Below are 16,968 nucleotides of genomic sequence, written 5' to 3'. Positions count from 1 at the left end.
GGCAGGCAGCTTCCTGATGGGGGAGGGGCTGGAAGAGGGGCAGGTTCCCCTGAGCCCTGGAGGAGGTGTTGACGTTCCCTGTTTCTTCCCCAGGGATGCACAGGGAAAGAGGAGGAAAAGCAGCCTGGAGGCCCATGGCTCCAGCCAGAAACAGAGCTGTCTTGAGAGGGGCCGTTCCCTCATCTTCCCCACCACCAAAACCCAAGAGGCAATGGCAGAGTTCTGTGTGGACATGGCCGGGTGAGGCCATCTCAGTTTTTCTTAAATTGTTCTTAGTGTGCTGTGTGTATCCTGGACTCTCTTCTCAACTGTGCTGTAAACTATTCAAGGTCAAAGCTGATTTTTCTTTTCCTGTTCCTAGCATCTGGCACAGGCAGGTGTGATTATCTTTTGTCAAATGAATAAATAATGCAAAACACGAGTTCCCCCATGCACACGTCCCCCGCCATAACAACAAGGGAAAAAACCCCGGACCTGCGCCATCTAGTTGCCTGAGCCTGATGCCTCTGGACCTCGGGGAAGACAGCTGGGGTGTGGGGCAGGGCAGTCCTGCGCCTTACCTCTTACCGTCCTTCCCTTAGTGCTTCCTCCACCTTGGGCACCTCCTGTCGCCTTCCCCGGAAGTCTTCATCTGAAAAGCAGAGGAAAGCACCTCACCCTCCACCCTGCAGGGCCTCACTCAGGCACGTCCCCCAGGCTGGGCAAGACAGCTCACCCAACTCTCTCCACCCTTGTTTGCCGGGGCACACACTGATCCCCCGGGGCGATGCGTGGGTCTGGTGAGGGGCAACTGGGCACGGTGCGGGGTTAGGACCCCTGGCTGCTGCTCTGTCTCTATCGATGAGCTCTGAGGCCTTGGACAAGTTCTTCCCTCAGTTTCCTCATCTATAAAATGAGATGGGGAAGTTGGACTGTCCAGATGACCTCCAAGGCCCTTCTAGCCCTTGTTTCTGGATGTCTCCTAACCATCAAAGGGCTCCTCTGCTCTGAGGCCTGAGGATGAGGGTTCAGCTGTGGGCCTGGGAAGGTCTGAGGCAGTGTCTGCTGGCCCACATGCCTTTGGGAGGGACTGAATGAACGCTGAAAGGCCTCTGGGCCCCAGACACTGAAACTGCCCAGTGCTTGGTTCTCAAGGGGAGGCCCTTCCATGTGGGTGGGCCTGTCTGTCCCCTCACACCCCAGAGAATATTCTCCAGAAACAGCACTCGGCACTTTGTGCTCCAGGTAAAGATTTAGGTGGAGATGTGGCTGGGCCCCTTTTCAGGAGTGGAAGGGAGAGGCAATACGGACCAAGTCGGGGGGGGGACCCATTTCCTTGGGTCACCTGCCCACCAACCCTGATATGTCCCCCAGGTTGGGTGTCCCCTCCTTTACAGTCTGGGTTCACCTGTGAAATACCCAGGCCCTCCTCTTGGAGGACCACCCATCACAGGCAACTCAGAGCCCCGACTTCCCTGCCCTCCCCGCCTCACCACAAGTGTGGCCCTCCACGTCGTCCAGGAGATTGGCTGTTGATGCCGCAGCCCCCAGTCTACCGGGCCATTCAGGAAAACTGTCCCAGGGGTGGGTGGGCACTCCCTGTCCCTGGACTTCTACCCCCGCTCCAAGCTCAGGAGGCCTTCACCGCACCAGCCTTATCCCCCCAAACTCCCCAGTACCTCCCGCAGGCTCCTTTTCTTGGGGTCACCTGAGCAGCCAGGCCCTGACTCTCTCACCCGGCTCCCATCTCTGGGGACAGAGAAGGAAACTTCTCCCTGTTCTCCTTTGGCTGCTCAGCTTCTATAATAATATCCTGGGCCCTGTTTGACAAGCATGGATGGAAGTCTGGGTAAAATTGTGGAAAACCATATTTTTACTGGAGGAACTAAGAGTGAGAAGGCAGGGCCAACACGTGAAATGAGGAGGTGGAAAGGTCTGTGGATCAATTCAACTTAAGAAATTAGGGGTGCTTCCCTGGTGGCACAGTGGTTAAGAATCCACCTGCCAAAGCAGGGGACACAGGTTCGGGCCCTGGTCCAGGAAGATCCCACATGCCATGGGGCAGCTAAGCCCGTGTGCCACAACTGCTGAGCCTGCGCTCTGGAGCCCGCAAGCCACAACTACTGAAGCCAGTGCGCCTAGAGCCCGTGCTCCGCAACGAGAGAAGCCACCGCAGTGAGAAGGCCACGCACGGCAACGAAGAGTGGCCCCCGCTCTCCGCGACTAGACAAAAACCCGCGTGCAGCAACGAAGACCCAACGCAACCAAAAAATGAATAAAATAAAATAAATAAATTTATATTAAAAAAAAAGAAATTAGGAAAAGGTTTGCTGATTTCCATGGAAGGACGAAGTTTTCTCTCAAGATGCAGATTACCCCAAACAAAAAGTTAAAAAGTGGTAGGACAACTTCTGAGCCTACAGGGGGCCTACACTGGCCTGTTCCCCATGCCTGGTGATGGGGGTCAACATTGGCGTCAAGAGATAGGGCAGCGCCAGGCTGGCAGCAGGGCCCACGGCAGGAGAGGGAGAGTCACACGGCCCGGTCCCACTCCGGGGGAGGACGCAGCCTCAGGGAGTCCAGCCCAGGGTTTTCAGCACCCTTAGCATCCACCGCTGCCACCCAGTGCCAGGCTGGAAAGGATACGACTGATGCTTCAACAAGTGTTTCCTCTTTGACTTCCTCATCTTGGTCTTCTCCGAGAAGGCCCTGGCCAGTTCAAACAGCTTCCTCCGGGTGGCTAGGGGCAGAGAGACCTGTGAGCCGGCAGCCAGAGCAGCAGGTAGCTGCCCCCCAGGACTGGGGCAGGTGGGCAGGCTGGTGGGGGAGGGGAAGAGGTGACAGCAATCGCAGACCGGGGTCAGGCTGGTGCCCTGGCAGAGTGAGGCTGCCATCCCGGGTCGGCCAGCAGAGGCAGCACAGGCCACCGAGAGCCTGGCCAGGGACCGCAGCCAGCAGCTGAGATCCGGGTATTCCTCCTTCCCCAGCTGTGACAGACGGCTTCCGCTTCGCATCTTGGCTTTCTTCCTGCCACCTCCCCTTCTCCCCTCTCCACCTCCAGGGTTGGTTCTGGGATTTCCATGACTAATCCGAGATTTTCTCTGAAATGGAGCCTGAAAGGACGGCAGCCTCATTCATGCATGGTTGTGTGTCTGGGGGGTGGGGTGGAGGGGAAGGCGTGACCCGGCTGGCAGGACTTTGTGGGAAGGGGCCACTGACCCGGTGGACCGCCCACCCACAGAACGTGGACTTAGCTTGGGCCTCCCCACTCAGGCCCGGCCGGGCCAAGCCCCCTCAAGCCACAGAGAATGTGAACTCTAAAACGGCGGGGGGCAGGGGGGCGCGGTGCCTGGCACATTATTATTTTTCTGCAGACAGATGGCTCAAGAGGATTTAAAACTTAATTTGTATCCAGACTCAGCTGCACAGGGAAGTGAGGCAGGAAAGCTGAGGGAGCCAGCCCGTGATTAAAATGTCACTTTGGTTCACCAAGAGTCAGCTGCATTAAAATTCCGGGTGGCTCCCTCCCTCCCAGGAGGCCACAGGCCTGTGTTACAAGAGCTGGGGAGGGGGCGTGGGCTGGACTCACATTTTCCCATGTGTTTCAACTTGTCCCTGAATAAGGCATCTTCAGACACAGCGGGGTTGTTGTCGCTGGTTCCTGGAAGGGGGAAGACACCTCTGAGGGCCAGTGGCTGCCCAAGGCCCGGGGAGGTGGGTCAGGGCTGTCCCCACAGGACAGGGGCTCAGCCCACCCTTCCACTTGAGGAAGGGAGCAAAGAGAAGGCTTCTGCCCTAACCGGGAGGGAGCTTAAAGCAAGGAGGACACCGGGGTTCAAGGAGCATTTCTTTCCCCACCCAAGCCTCACTCTCCCCTTTTCTGTAAAAAGGGTCAGTGGTCTGGTCTGTACGTGTGGAGGGCCGGCTCCCGCAGGCTCCCAACTGTCCGCTCCTCTGACCACTCTGCATTCCGGGAAGGCCCTTTGGTGGCTTGAAATCAGCCATGATGGGAGTGTTTACACCGTGGAAGCTACCAGATGCTAAGCACTGGGGCTCCCCCTGCACCCCGACAGGCTGTTAAACATTCACCAGCACGTGGCCAGCCTGCCTGCATCCCGACATGGTGCGCCGAGTCTCCCCGTTCACTCAGCACCCACTTGGGTCCCTCACTGCCCTTCTAAAGCTCCCACGCTAATCCCGAGTCACCTTGCCTGCTAAGTCCCTGTGAGTCACTCTGATCCACCTCAGCGGTCCCGGTGTCTATGGTTAATTTGGGATCAAGGACAAGAGGCTGCTGTTAAACCCCCAGATGCATATCCGGTGGGACCTAAGCTCCCAGCCTGTTGCTTATGAATCAGTTCGACAGGATTTTCTCTCTTCAAGCTGGGATCAGCTCAGCTCCCCATCCTTCTGCCCCCCTCCTCCATTCTACCACACGATGTAAGATCTGTTTCGGGCAAGAGCTGCGGATTCTTCCTCTGAGGCGGGCAGCCTGTGTGTGTGTGGCGGGCACTGGCTGACCAGGGGCCACTGTGCACACACACAGGCAGAGTCCAGATGTCGAGCATGGAACCGGGGCCTTCAGGGTGTCCCCAGCTCCAGCTTGACCCTCGTCCGTGCAGCCCAGCAGCCTGCTGTCCACCCCTGGCCTTCCTTCAGCCACTGAGGCAATTCTTGCTTCTCACCACCTTGGACATGAAGCTTCCAATTCTATTCCTCCAACACCAAGGCAGAACCTGGCCCATGGCAGATATTCCCCAGCTACTGAATGAATGAATGAATGAATGAACTCTTCCTAGATTGATCCTGCCCTTCCCCGCCAACATGTTTTTGCCATAATTAACAAGTGTGTCCTCAGCCTTGCTGCTTCATTCTGCCTGTTTCTTGGATGCATCTCCAGTGTTCGTTCCCAGTAAAACCATAAGCTCCCCCGGGGCAGTGACCCAGTCTCTGAGTCCCTTGCCACCCCACCTCCGACACCCTGTGGGACATTACGTGGTGTGGTGTGTCCCCTTCTTGTCCGTGCTCCAGGCACCTCCAAGGAGTTCAGCCAGCCCGTTGGCCAATCCCGGGTGTGGGTTGCAGCAGCCACTGGGTTGGTAAGAACCCGGGGCTGCTGAGTGGAGGGGCCATCTCCCTCTTGGCGAGTATGGAGAAGAAGGAGAAACCTCCCCACCAGCCTGTTTCCTCAGCCTACCCCCAAACTCCAAATATGCAAACCACAGCTAGGGTGTGAGCCCCCTACACCCTCCAGGCCTCTCTCTTAGGAAGGCAAGGTTACCTGGGACAGGAGCGGGAAAGTCAAAGTCATTTCCCACAGCTACGCTGCTGGATGTAGATTTCTGGGACTCGTATTTCAATCGATCTGGAAAAGGACCACGTTCTGGTCAGGGAAGTTAGCTCCCACCCAGGGGCAGCCTGCGCTGAGATGCAGGAGGTTGTTAGAGGCCAAACCCCCAGAATCACACACACACACATGCACACACACTCACACACGGAATATGTGCACACACGACGCCTTCGGGCTCTCAAAGAACCAGAACCCTCAAAGATACAGAAACTACTGCCCTGACAACCACCTGCAGTGTCAGAATGCCAAAATTAGAAGGTCCCTGGGAAATCGGATAGTCCAGCCCTTCATTGAAAAGGAAAGACCCCGAGACCCCCAGCACCTTTAATGCAGAGCTGGGACCAGCCTTGGGCCTCCTGTGTCTCAGGCCAGACTTTTCCCTGCACACTGTGCTCCCTCCCCCAAAACACAGTCAGGCACACACACGCACGCTCACACACACATACCCCTCTCCCACAGACCCCTCGCTGTACCCCCGTCAAACACTCCCACCCTGAAGGGGGAAGGCGGCCAGGCTGGGGAGAGTAGAGTGCTGGGCCCAAGGACAACTCAAACACCCAAAAAACTCAAGAGCCCCTGCTCTAATGTCCTCTGCTCAGGGAGGCACCCTCTCTGGCACCCACGGACCCAATCACTCTATTCCTGGAGCTCCAGACACATGGTGCCGAAGCCAGTGCCTGGCACAGAGCAGACAGGCAGGGGAGCAAGGGAAGGGCACCCCTCTCTCTCTCTGAGTTCCAGAGGGGGGAAGGGGTGGCTGGGGATTCAGGTCCCTGTTGGCAGAATTCTGGGGCTCCCACCAGAATAACTCAACAGCACAGAGGCCACCCCGACCTCCAGCTCAGTGACTCTCCTGAGCCCCAAGGCTAAAGCCAACATCAGCCCCTCCTTAGCCATGGAGCAGCGGCCGCAACGCCCCACCCGGGGCACCACCTCTCTCCAGGGCGAGGAGGAAATCGCGGTTGCGCTGCAGCTCCTTCATGAACTCCTCGTTCTGCAGGAAGAGCGCGATCCTCTCGTCCTCCAGGTATTGCTTCCAGCGGTTCTCCTGGTCCCGGGGTCCGGGCCCGGCTGTGAGGGGCAGGCCTCCCTCTGTGCTCGCAGGCTTGGAGCCCCCAGAGTTAGCCTGAGGAAGGGAGCGAGCATGTGGACCGGCTACTCACAAGGACGCGCGCTGCACAAACATCCACGCGCACCTGGGGGTACACGTGTCCTTCCCAGGATGCTGTGGTCGCACCCTGCGGCCAGCACCTCCTATCTAACTTAACAGGCCAGAGCCCTCTCTGCTGAGGAAGCAGCCAGGGCTTAAAAGCTACTCCCCACCTCCTCCACCTTGGACCCCCCCCTTCCTTTATCAAAACCTGAATAGTCCTGAAGAGTGATCTGCAAACTGCTCAGGGTCCCCAAACTCAAAGCTCTCCCTGTCTAAGCTGTCTCAGGGGAGACCCCTTGCAGAGGGCCAGCCTCTGGGGAGAAGCACACTGGCCCTTTCCCAGGGGAGGGAAGGAAGGTGCTCTGGTCCTCTGCCGTTGACAGCTCCCCACCCCCCGCCCCTGCCCACCTCCCTCCAGCCTGGGGTGATGGCTGCAGCCAGGGAGCGTCCTCAGGACTGTCACCTCCCTGGGTGGAAGAGGAAACCTCTAGGCCCAGACAGGAAATGAGGCTTTTGGTTCAGTGTTCTTTCCCTACAAACCCAGGGCAACAGAAATACCTCCGCCTGGGCTTAAACAGCAGGGAGTGACGCTGGCTGGCATGAACGGTGTGGGCAAGCAGAGATGCTGCACAGGCCAGGGGCGGCGGAATCCTCCGTTACCTGTATGCTGTCCAGCTGCTGGGGCAGGATGCGGAGAAAGTCTTCGGGGAGGTTGCCTAGCAGTGGGGGGTTCCAGTTCCGATAGCGCCTCTGGCCGGAGGGGGGCGCGGAGCCCAGCACGTCGATGCTGCAGGGCGAGAGGTGACGATGAGGAGGGAACAGTCAGGCCCAAACACAGGTGTCCTGGCCCATCACACCAAGATCCTGCTCAGACTGGCACTCCTGCTGCAGAGCCTCCCGTGGCCTCCGCCGCCTCTGGCACAAAGCCCCAGCACGCTAGCTCCCCTTCTCAACCAGGCTTCGGCTGACCCCCAGCCTCTGGGCCTGGGCTCCGCTGCACTGGATGTTCAACTACTCAGCGCCTTCAAGGTCTCTGGGCCTAGAGAGCTCTGTGTTGCCGGCGCTCATGTTGAGCGTTGTGGATTTTGACATGGATGGCGGTCATGGCCCTTCATGCTTCTATCCCTAGCACCTAGCATGACGCGAGCTCCTCCTGGCTGCTGAGTGCCAGGCGTGCTCCGAGTGAACAGACACAGAGCTGCCAGCAGCCCAGCCCGCCCCAGTGCTGGTTTGCTAGGGTTGGGGGACATGGGGACACCAGGATCCCCAGAGGGTAAGCGGATCTAGGCTCCAGTTCTGGCGCAGCCACAAGCCAGCCACGCGGTCCTGGGTGAGACCCTGTCCCCTCTGGGGCTCAGTCTCCTGCAAGCTGCTGTCTCCCTGCCCAGGTGCGTGGGAGCCCCTCGGGAGGCTGTCTTGAACAGCGTGCTGAAAAGGCACATGGAGGTGTGGGGTTGGAAGGGTCCTTGTTCCATGTGGCGCTGGGGAACTGCTCTCCTGGGCCAAGGCGGAGGCCAACAGCGAGGCGGAGAGGAGAGGAAGGAGACCATGGCACGTGGCCTCCCTGACCCCCAGCCTCCCGCCCTGCCGTCCTGGCCTGAGGGCGGCCTGGGGCCTGGCCAGGAGCTCCCCACAGCTCCTCGGCAGCCTGCAGCGTGGCAACCGCAGGACACGTGTTCTGCTGAATCAGGGAAATGACACACAGAGAAGGCAGCCGAGGGCCGGGAGCCACTCTCTCTCTTGGGCCTGGCTCTGATTTGGTCTCAAGCTCCAGGAATCCCGCCCGCCCCCTCACTGGAGGGGAGCTTTTCCGGGCTGCCCCTGACTATGGAAATAACTTCCTTTCCTTTTCTATTTTGGGCGGGCGGCCTGGCGGCCGAGGGGGAAGGGCGGGGGCGGCAGCAGACAGGATAACAAGCCGCTAAGTGCCTGGTGGGAGCTCAGCGCTCAGACAGGAGCCAAGGAACCCCAGGGCCCCTCTCGCTGTACAGATGCGGGAATGGTCCTGAGAAGAGCCTGCATTAGAGCCCGGGACTCCCATTCCTGGGTGCTTTTCCTTCTCCATCGCTCATCCACCTCCTATCACTATTGGCGGCTTCATTCTTCTCCAAGGGCCAGAGAGTCAAGGGGGTGGATACCCGATCCCTCTGGGACTCGAGGACCTTCTTTGGTCGACCCCGGCACCCTTCCTCCAGCTTCAAGGTCTTCATCTGGGACATGGGTGCCCACCCCAACTCAATCACACCCACAGCTACCGAGGAAAGCCATGGAGAGAGAGCCCCGGAGTTGCAGCTGGACCCCTCTAGCCATTTGTTACTGAGAACCCAAGTCGGGAGGGGGACGAGGAGCAGGAGGCTAAGTGTCCCTCGCTGCTGGGCCCGCGGTCCTGGAGGAGGGGCAGGCCCAGCCCCCGGCCCTGGCACCGGCTGAGATGAGGTCAGCCCACAGCTGTGAGAGCCAGGGGGACCCTGAGCACAGGCGGCCCAGGCAACTCCACTGTGGTCAGAAAGGAATGTCAGAAATGAGCTGAGAGGCAAATAAAAAACTTCCAAGGCTGTAATTTCAATGGAAGAACAGCAGGTGGCCTGTGAGGAGGGGCGCCTCTGGGCTTCAGAGCCTGTCTTTCATTCAGGAAAGGACAGGCTGGGCGAGGGGAAGGAGAGAGAAGGCTGGGGAGGCTCTCCTGGCCCAGAGTCTCTGCCTCCGGACCCCAGAACTAGAACTGCATGCCCCATCAGACCCCCAGGCTTACCCAAAGAATATCAGAGTCCAGAAGGATTTCAGCAACAAGCCTTCCAGGCAAGATTTTTGGTAAAGACTAGACATGGAGGCCCAGATGGGGTCAGGCCTGTCCTGGAACACACAGATCATCCTGCGAAAACCTGGGCCCAGGAATCCTGGCATTCCAGGCACACTCCCCTGGGATCAGCCTGCCTCTCTGCGCCCCAGCAGGGCCAGCTCCCCAGCCCTCTTCCATCTTCACTCTCAAAGGCACCCCAGGGACTGGAGGTGGCAGAAGGGAGCCAGGCCATTCCTGCCCCCAACCCCCCCACTCGAATCTGATTGCCCCCAGCAGCCAGAGAGAGATTCCTCAAACACTAACCTTACCCCGTCACTCTCCAGCTTAAACCCCTGGCTGGAGGATAAGGTCAAAGCTCCTTGGAGGACCCTCAAGGGCTTCCATGATCTTCTCACCCCTCCAGCCTCACCCAGCCATTCCATACTTCCTGGAGTTCCCTCAGATGGTACCCTCTTTCCTGCCTCCAGGCCCTTGCACATGCTGTTTCCTTTGCCTGGAACGCCCTACTGTCCTCCGCTTTACCAGGTCACTGCTTGGACATCAGTTCCTCTAGGCTGCCTTCCCTGTACCCTGCCACGTGTCTGTGCCTCCCCCAGACCCTGATCTCCTTGGGAGGTCAAGGCGGGGCTGTGTTCATCTCTGTATCACACATGGTTCAGCACCTGCATGCTTCAGGTGACTCCATAAACTCTGGAAATGCATGTCCTGGATGGAGAGACTGAATGAGGCCCTGGAAATGGGCTGGGGGTGGATCTGGGCCTAGCAGGGCCATCCTGGGGCAAAGGGGCACATGCTCAGAGGCTGGCCCTGCCTCTTCTGAGCACTGGGCTCTGAGGGCCGCCTTACCCCTCGTCTCAATGTTCACTGTCAGAGCTGACCCCAGAGGCCCACTGTGCAGCCAGGGGCAGGAGGGAGCAGTAAAGCACTGGTGACAGGTCTGGTTCATATCCGGCATTGTGCTAAGGGCCCCACACACAATATCTCATTCAACCCTCACAAGAGTGCTGAGGCGGGGATTAGTCTTCCCATTTCACAGATGAGGCAAATGAAGCTCAGAGAGGTTAAGCAGTGAGCCAAAGGCACCTCAAGAATCAGAAGTTAGGCAGCTAAAGGAGGCGGGGTGGGGAGAACACTCTGCCTCTGTCTGACTTCACAACTAAGTTCTCTTCCCTGTATCCACCCCCAGGCCAGCGAAGACTTCATTTCTGGGTCAGGCCCCTGAACCTGAGGCAAGGGCAGTAACTTGTCCAAAGGTATGAGCAAGACATCCTGAGCCTTGGTCTAGTGCTGAGGTCATTTTGCCCCCAACTGGGGCTCCCATCACTGGGCTACACTACCCCTGCCCTACTTCACCCCACCATACCCAGAGGAGGGGAGGGAGGATGCGGCCAGGATATCCATGCCAGGTTTACAATGGGATTCTGTCTCTTATGGGCTCAGTTTTCCCTTCTGAAAAAATAGGTAGAACTATTCTGCCTAATAGAAACTGAACTTTTTGCAAAAGCATCTTGGGATATTAAAAAAATGTCAAAGGAAAATCATTTAGCCCTGGGCATCATGACCCATCCTGGGCTGCAAGTCCTGCCAAGATCTCACCCAGACCTATCCACTTACCCGCTGCTTTGTCCCATTACAGCCTCTGGTATCACTTGTGATGGAGGACCTCAGCTCTGCTCCTGTCCCTGACTCAAAACAATGCTTCCTCCTCCCCCCATAACTTTCTGGGCCTCTATCAGCTCCCTGAGCTGCAATCACAGAGGTTTTTCTCATTAGGGGGATGACAGGACACAGCAGGGAAGAGCATTTGTTGGCTTTGGAGTCAGAAATGACCTGGCTTCAAATCCCAGCTCTGTAGTCTTAGGCAAGTTATGAAACCTCTCTGAGGCTCAGTTTCCTCATCTGTAAAATGAGGATGACAACAGGGCCTACCTCACAAATTGTTAGATGGTTTGCATGCGATGGCGTAGGTAAAGAACCTTGTCAGTTTCAGGCATTTGAAGGGCACTTAGTAAATGGTAGGTGTTATTATCATCTATACCTGTATGATCACAGAGTTCTCCACCACCACTGTCTGGGGCTCCCAAGATCCCCAGAAGGGAAGATCCACTGGAACAAGTTCCCCGTCCTATCCTGTCCCCCCACCCCTCCCCACCCCAGGCCTGAGTTATTCTCAGGACCAGCAGCTCCAGGAAAAAGAGGCACCTGCGCTGCAACGGCCCTCCTCAAACACAGAGCCCAGAAAAACAAGCACTTCAGAGACCCAGGGACCCAGCTGGCAACCAGCTTCATTTTAAACTTCCAAATTACAGAGTCCCTGATCTGGACGAAGTCTCCAGGGACCTAACTCTTCTGCTTCCAATTATCAAATTACCCCAGAAAAAGAGACTTACTTGCTCCCATTGCTTAAAAATCCCCACAACATCCCTAGAACAGGGATAGCAAATAGAAATCCATTCCATCAATTACTGATGACTGTCTGGGAGTGCTGTTTTGAGGAGGATTCTGGGGTTCTGTCTCAACTTCGCAGGAAAGAGCACAGTGACCAATTAGTAATGTTTGCCATGGGCTCAGGAGGGGAAGTGTCAGTACACATTCCACGTGCTTGTCATCCCCACTCTGCATCTCCCTTGACTATAAACTTCCAGAAAGCAAAGGCTGAGCGTCGTTTATCTCTATGTCCTGTCCGGTGTTCAGCATAGCACCTAGTCTGGAGCAGGAATTTAGTGGATGTCTGTTCTTGCAATCCTTACACTTTGAAAGTTCTCTTTGGTATCTAGCTAAAATGCCTCTTGCTGCAGTAGAAGCCTGTTCTTGGTGGAATAGTATACTGAAGGGTCCAGTCAAGTTTCCCACTGTGTTTGTACTCAATCCCAACCCCTGATCCCCTTTCCCCATTGCCTTGCGTTCTGAGAGGAGACGGATTCTTACCGGGGAGGTGGAGTGGGGGGGGCCAGAGGGTAAGGCCTGTCGAACATGTGCATGTGGTAGGCTGGAGGGGAGTACACAGGCGGGGGCTCCTCATCAGAGCTATCAGGTTCCAAGGTCCTTTCCAAAATCTGTATCAGAGACGACAAAGAAAGAAATATTAACAATCCTTCCTTGAATTTAAATAACATTTAGACAAAATCAAGTGTGGGCGAGGATGTGTAGTAAGGGAACTCTGCTGCTGCTGGTGGGAGTGTAAAGTGATATAACCAGCACTCTGCAAAACCATTTGGTTTCCTGTACTAACGCTCAGCACATGGGCTACTCCTGAGCCCACGATTCCAACATACACAGCAGACGTGAAAGCACTTCTCCCCAGAGGAACGCTCCATGCAGCATTAGCCATCCAAGTAAGGTTCAAAACCAGGCAAAACATGGGACTTCCCTGGTGGCACAGGGGTCAGGACTCCACGCTCCCAATGCAGGGGGCCTGGGTTCGAGCTAGATCCCACATGCATGCCGCAACTAAGAGCTCGCAGGCAACAACTAAGGAGCCCAAGTGTCTCAACTAAGGAGCCGGCGAGTCGCAACTAAGGAGCCCACCTGTCGTGACTAAGACCCGGCGCAACCAAATAAAGAAAGAAAGAAAGAAATATTTGGGGGGAAAAAACAGGCAAAACAAATTCACTGGGATTGCAGTTGGAGCAGTGTGACCTCTGGAGGTGGGGAAGGCTAAGAAGGGGCACAACGGGGATTCCAGGCTCTGTTGATGTTTCTTCTCTTTTTTTTTTTTTTTTTTTGATTTGTACAAAATTTGAATTTATTGCCAGAACTGAAACATGATTCAATTTCCATTTTTGATTTTCTATACTTATTTGAAAACTAGAGTTCTACCATTACTGTCTCTTCCTGGACTCAGCTAGCAAAATAACTTACATAGTATATTAAATATAATAATATTTATCTAGATGATTTTATATCATCTGTCAAGACTATGACCAAAATTAAACCTTTAATAGAAATCAAAAAAACAATCACATACAAAGTGATGTAGAGGAAGCAAAAACATCTGTGAACTCTTAAGTAAAACTCATCTGTCCCTACAAATTCCTTTAGGGTACATAATTCTTTAAGAAATATAAAGCACACCTCCATCTGTGTGTTGATGTTTCTTGATCCAGGTGCTGATGAAACTTCACCGAGCTGCGTATTTGTGACTCATGGACTCTTCTGTCCCTGTGTTACTTTTGATAAATAACTTTAACATCATTCCTACCCTCTCTCAAAGTACTTCCACATCGATTATCTCACCTTAAGCTCAAACAACTTGGCAAAGTAGGCTATGGATCATTACCCCCATTTTACAGATGAGGAAACTGAGGCCCAGGCTGACTGATTAACATGGCAAGAGCCACACACTGTTTCTAGAACTGAGTCTTTAACTTAGATGTGGTCTCTACAGCAAGAATGCCTCCTTCAGACACAACGCCTGCACACCCAGGTTGGATTCTCAGGGCAGACAGTAGCAAAGGGAGAGCCCAGGCTCTTTCTTGGCCTCCTCTCCTCATCCAGGAGCCAGAAAATGGGGCAGGAGAGGCCAAGGCTGGGCAAAGGCCAGGCTTCCTGCCATATGGACTGACCTGAACCCTTCTGCAAAGGCGTCTGGAGCAGGAGGAAGCCATCAACCTGGAGAGCCCAGGCCACACAACCCCACCCCCGCGCCCTCCTCTCCAGCTCTGTGCCCGTCTCCTCCAAGACCAAAGAACGTGGGAAGGGCTCAGAGGCTGTCAACTGGCCCACAAATTGAACCCCAAGTGAATTTGCAGAAATCACTGCTAAGATGCCTCTGCACATCTCTGCCCGAGCCCAGCCATGCCCAGGCACCCAGTCTCAAAGGGACACCACACAGCGGGTGGGCAGGTGGGTGAGTGAGTGCGTGCACACACACACACACACACACACACACTGCCGTGCTTTGGAAGGCAGCTGTGCTCTCCACTATACCACCAGCACACACACACTGCCATGCTTTGTACACACACAGCCAGCCTGACCCAAGGAGGCCTCCTGCTCTGGAATGCACTAACGTTCTTTCCTTTGAGGCAGAAAGTACTTAAACAGATGCTTTTGCAGAAAAAGAAGAATGCAGCTGCTTCTTGGGCCACTGCTCTCCTTACCCCAAATTTCCACAAGAAAAAGAGAGAGAGAGAGAGAACACTGTCAACTCCAGCCCTGCTCCCTGGCACACACCTGCACAACCTCCGGTGCCCGGCACACAACCGCTCTAAGGGACAGGGTTCCACGCTGGGGCCTGTAGGCCGAGCCCCTCCCCCTCAGTGGCTGGCCTGGACCGTCCCCCACCCCGAAGCCGGTCTGCGCGAGACGGGCGAGGAGGGGAAGGCTCAGGAGGAATTGCTCCCAGAAGCAAGCCGCTTGGGACTCCTCTGACTGGGGCCCATAGCGGCCGCCCCTCGGGCTCAGAGAGATCGGGCCTCCACAGCCACGCAGGGGGGCTTTCCTCCCCTCTCAGCCGCTCCTGGTCCTCAGCGCGGCCTCCTGGGGCTACAGGAGCCAGACGCTCATCAGAGGCTCCTGGAGCAGAATGAGGAAACACCAAGGAGGCAGACAGCAGGCCAGGCACGCTCCGGAAAGGCTGATCCCCAGTCTCCAGGGAGAAGTAACCTCAGCCATGTTTCTGGTCTCCCCGCCCCGCCCCGCCCCCTCCCCCACCAGCCACAGTGAGGCTGTTCTTCTGGCTCTAAAGGTGCTGAAGTTTTTGGTTCTGTGGCTTCCTGGCTTAACTCCATGTGGGTGATGGATGCCTGCCAGGTGCTCTGGGGGCCAAGGTCTGGGCCATTTATCTGACAGGAGATATTTCTCTGTGGCAAGGATACCCCTCGGGCCAGCCCACTATCCATCAGCCCCCGGAGAGGGGGCTTTTTCCAGTCAGCAGTTATCGTCAGCCCAGCTGCTGCTCATAAATTTTCCGCAGCACTTTCCGCGGGCTCAGGAACCGCCCGCCGATGGGCCCACGCAGAGCTCCAAAGATGGGGGGTTGGGGAAACAGCCAAGGAGGGGTGCTGAGAAGGGGCTCAATCTGGAAAGCAAGATTCTTGGGAAAACAGAAGCACACACAGTGCAGGCCCATCTAGGGCATCAGGCAAGCTTTGCGGAGGGTCACAGGGCTGTGGGTGCCACGAACAGAGAAGGAAATATGATCCTACCTGCCAGACGGTCAGAACAAATGAGACTGTGGAAGGGGTCAGCGTTTGCAGAGAACTTTCCTTCCAGCTCACGCTTAAAGGATGTATCTGCGCACACATACACACACCTCCCTTTCACAAAGAAGATCTGGTTTTTCCAAAACTCCCTCCGCTGGCTAATCCAGGCAGAGCCAAGGAGTGCTCTCCCAGGGAAAGAGACTAAAGAAAGCCGTGCACAGACAGCAGCAACATTCATTCATTCAACAAATACTCCCCGAGTGCCTGCTATGTGCAGTGACTGTCCTGGGTGCTGCCCGTGACACAGGGATGAGCCAGATGCCATTGCCCACAGAGCTTCTCCATCCGGAGGGAGAACTCCCAGGCAGCAGCCCTATAGGAGGAAGAGCAAGCGGGCTTTGCCCTGCAGGATGACTCTGATTAACGGAGAATGGCCACCTGCAGGGCTGTGTTGAGAAGGACTCTGAGACCACATCTGGGTCTAGGTTTCCCACTGTAAACGGGGGTAATAATAACACCACCTCACAAAGTTTATGAAGATTCGAAGAGATGATACACCTAAAGCATGTAGGATGGTGCCTGGCCCAGGCTGGGACTCAGTGAAGAACAGAGCTGAATCCCATCTGCTGGGTCCTTCCGTCCTGTCCGTGGCTGCATGTCCCAGATGCCCCTGTGGGCAGTGACCCTCTCGTTGAAAGACTCTGAGTGCCCCTTCTGCACCCAGCACTGCAGGTCCTGCTGAGACTGGGGGCTCAGACATCTACTGAGCTCTTGGAGGGGCCGAGGAGGCCTGGCCACACCCAGCAAGTGGGCCTTGATGCAGTGGGGTGGTCCCTTCGCCCTCAGCCACCTTCCTGGAGAGAGGAGGGAACTGCTTGGGTATCGCTCGCGCCTCGGTCAGAGGAACTGAACTCGCAAGCTCTCTTGCACGGGTCCCTGCACTCCAGAACACACCACACTCTTTCTCAGCCGCAAGGCCTCCTGGTCTCTGCTCACTCTAGGATTCTGACAGAAGGTCCTGCTGCCATTTCCCTAACGACTCCTGCTCTATTTCACCCCTGAGCCTTTGCACAAGCTGTTCCCTCTGCCCACACACCTTTCCCTCACTCTTCACTCTTCCTCTGGGAAGCCATCCCTTCCTCTCTGCTGCTTTCATCTCTCCCATCCTAGCGCTCACCCCTCCGGGCTGCCATTGCCTGACACCTGCCCCTAGTCCTCACTGGACTGTGAACTCTGTGAGGGCAGAAACTCTGACTTGGCCTTAGCGGGTACCTGGAGGTTCAGAAAATACAGACCAGAGAGCTCCAGCCTGGAAGTGGGGTTCGGGACGTTGCGGTGGGGGCCAGGTGTCTACATTGTGAACAGGCTCCTTCATTCTGATGACCCCTGATCCAGGGTCTAGTACCGTGCCTGGCACAGCCCCAGCGTAGTGCTCAGTGTTGTTTAGTGACCGCATGATTTTTGCCCATAAATTAAGGCCACGGGCTGACTTGGGTACGTTTCCCTGGGAGAAATAAGGCTGCTTGCTAGGTAGAACCCA

General features: G+C 56.0%; 1 protein-coding gene across 4 annotated transcripts in view; it reads right to left on the bottom strand.

Moving 5' to 3' along the window:
• CUEDC1 (CUE domain containing 1) overlaps positions 1–16,968 on the bottom strand; it is a 77,045-nt gene that overhangs the window by 3,226 nt on the left and 56,851 nt on the right. For 3 of the 4 annotated variants that reach the window (XM_057536527.1, XM_057536528.1, XM_057536529.1), the window contains 9 exons: positions 12,211–12,338; positions 7,143–7,269; positions 6,263–6,455; positions 5,261–5,344; positions 3,569–3,640; positions 2,626–2,719; positions 1,473–1,531; positions 716–885; positions 561–631 (listed from right to left, as the gene is read on the bottom strand). In XM_057536527.1, the coding sequence (XP_057392510.1) occupies positions 578–631; positions 716–885; positions 1,473–1,531; positions 2,626–2,719; positions 3,569–3,640; positions 5,261–5,344; positions 6,263–6,455; positions 7,143–7,269; positions 12,211–12,338 (981 nt within the window). In that variant the 3' untranslated portion in view covers positions 561–577. The remainder of the gene's footprint in view (positions 1–560; positions 632–715; positions 886–1,472; positions 1,532–2,625; positions 2,720–3,568; positions 3,641–5,260; positions 5,345–6,262; positions 6,456–7,142; positions 7,270–12,210; positions 12,339–16,968) is intronic. The other variant, XM_057536530.1, reaches the window with a different exon arrangement.

The sequence above is a fragment of the Balaenoptera acutorostrata genome, chromosome 20, assembly GCF_949987535.1.
Source record: "Balaenoptera acutorostrata chromosome 20, mBalAcu1.1, whole genome shotgun sequence".
Lineage (NCBI taxonomy): Eukaryota > Metazoa > Chordata > Mammalia > Artiodactyla > Balaenopteridae > Balaenoptera > Balaenoptera acutorostrata.
This window is presented reverse-complemented; position numbering and strand designations above follow the sequence as displayed.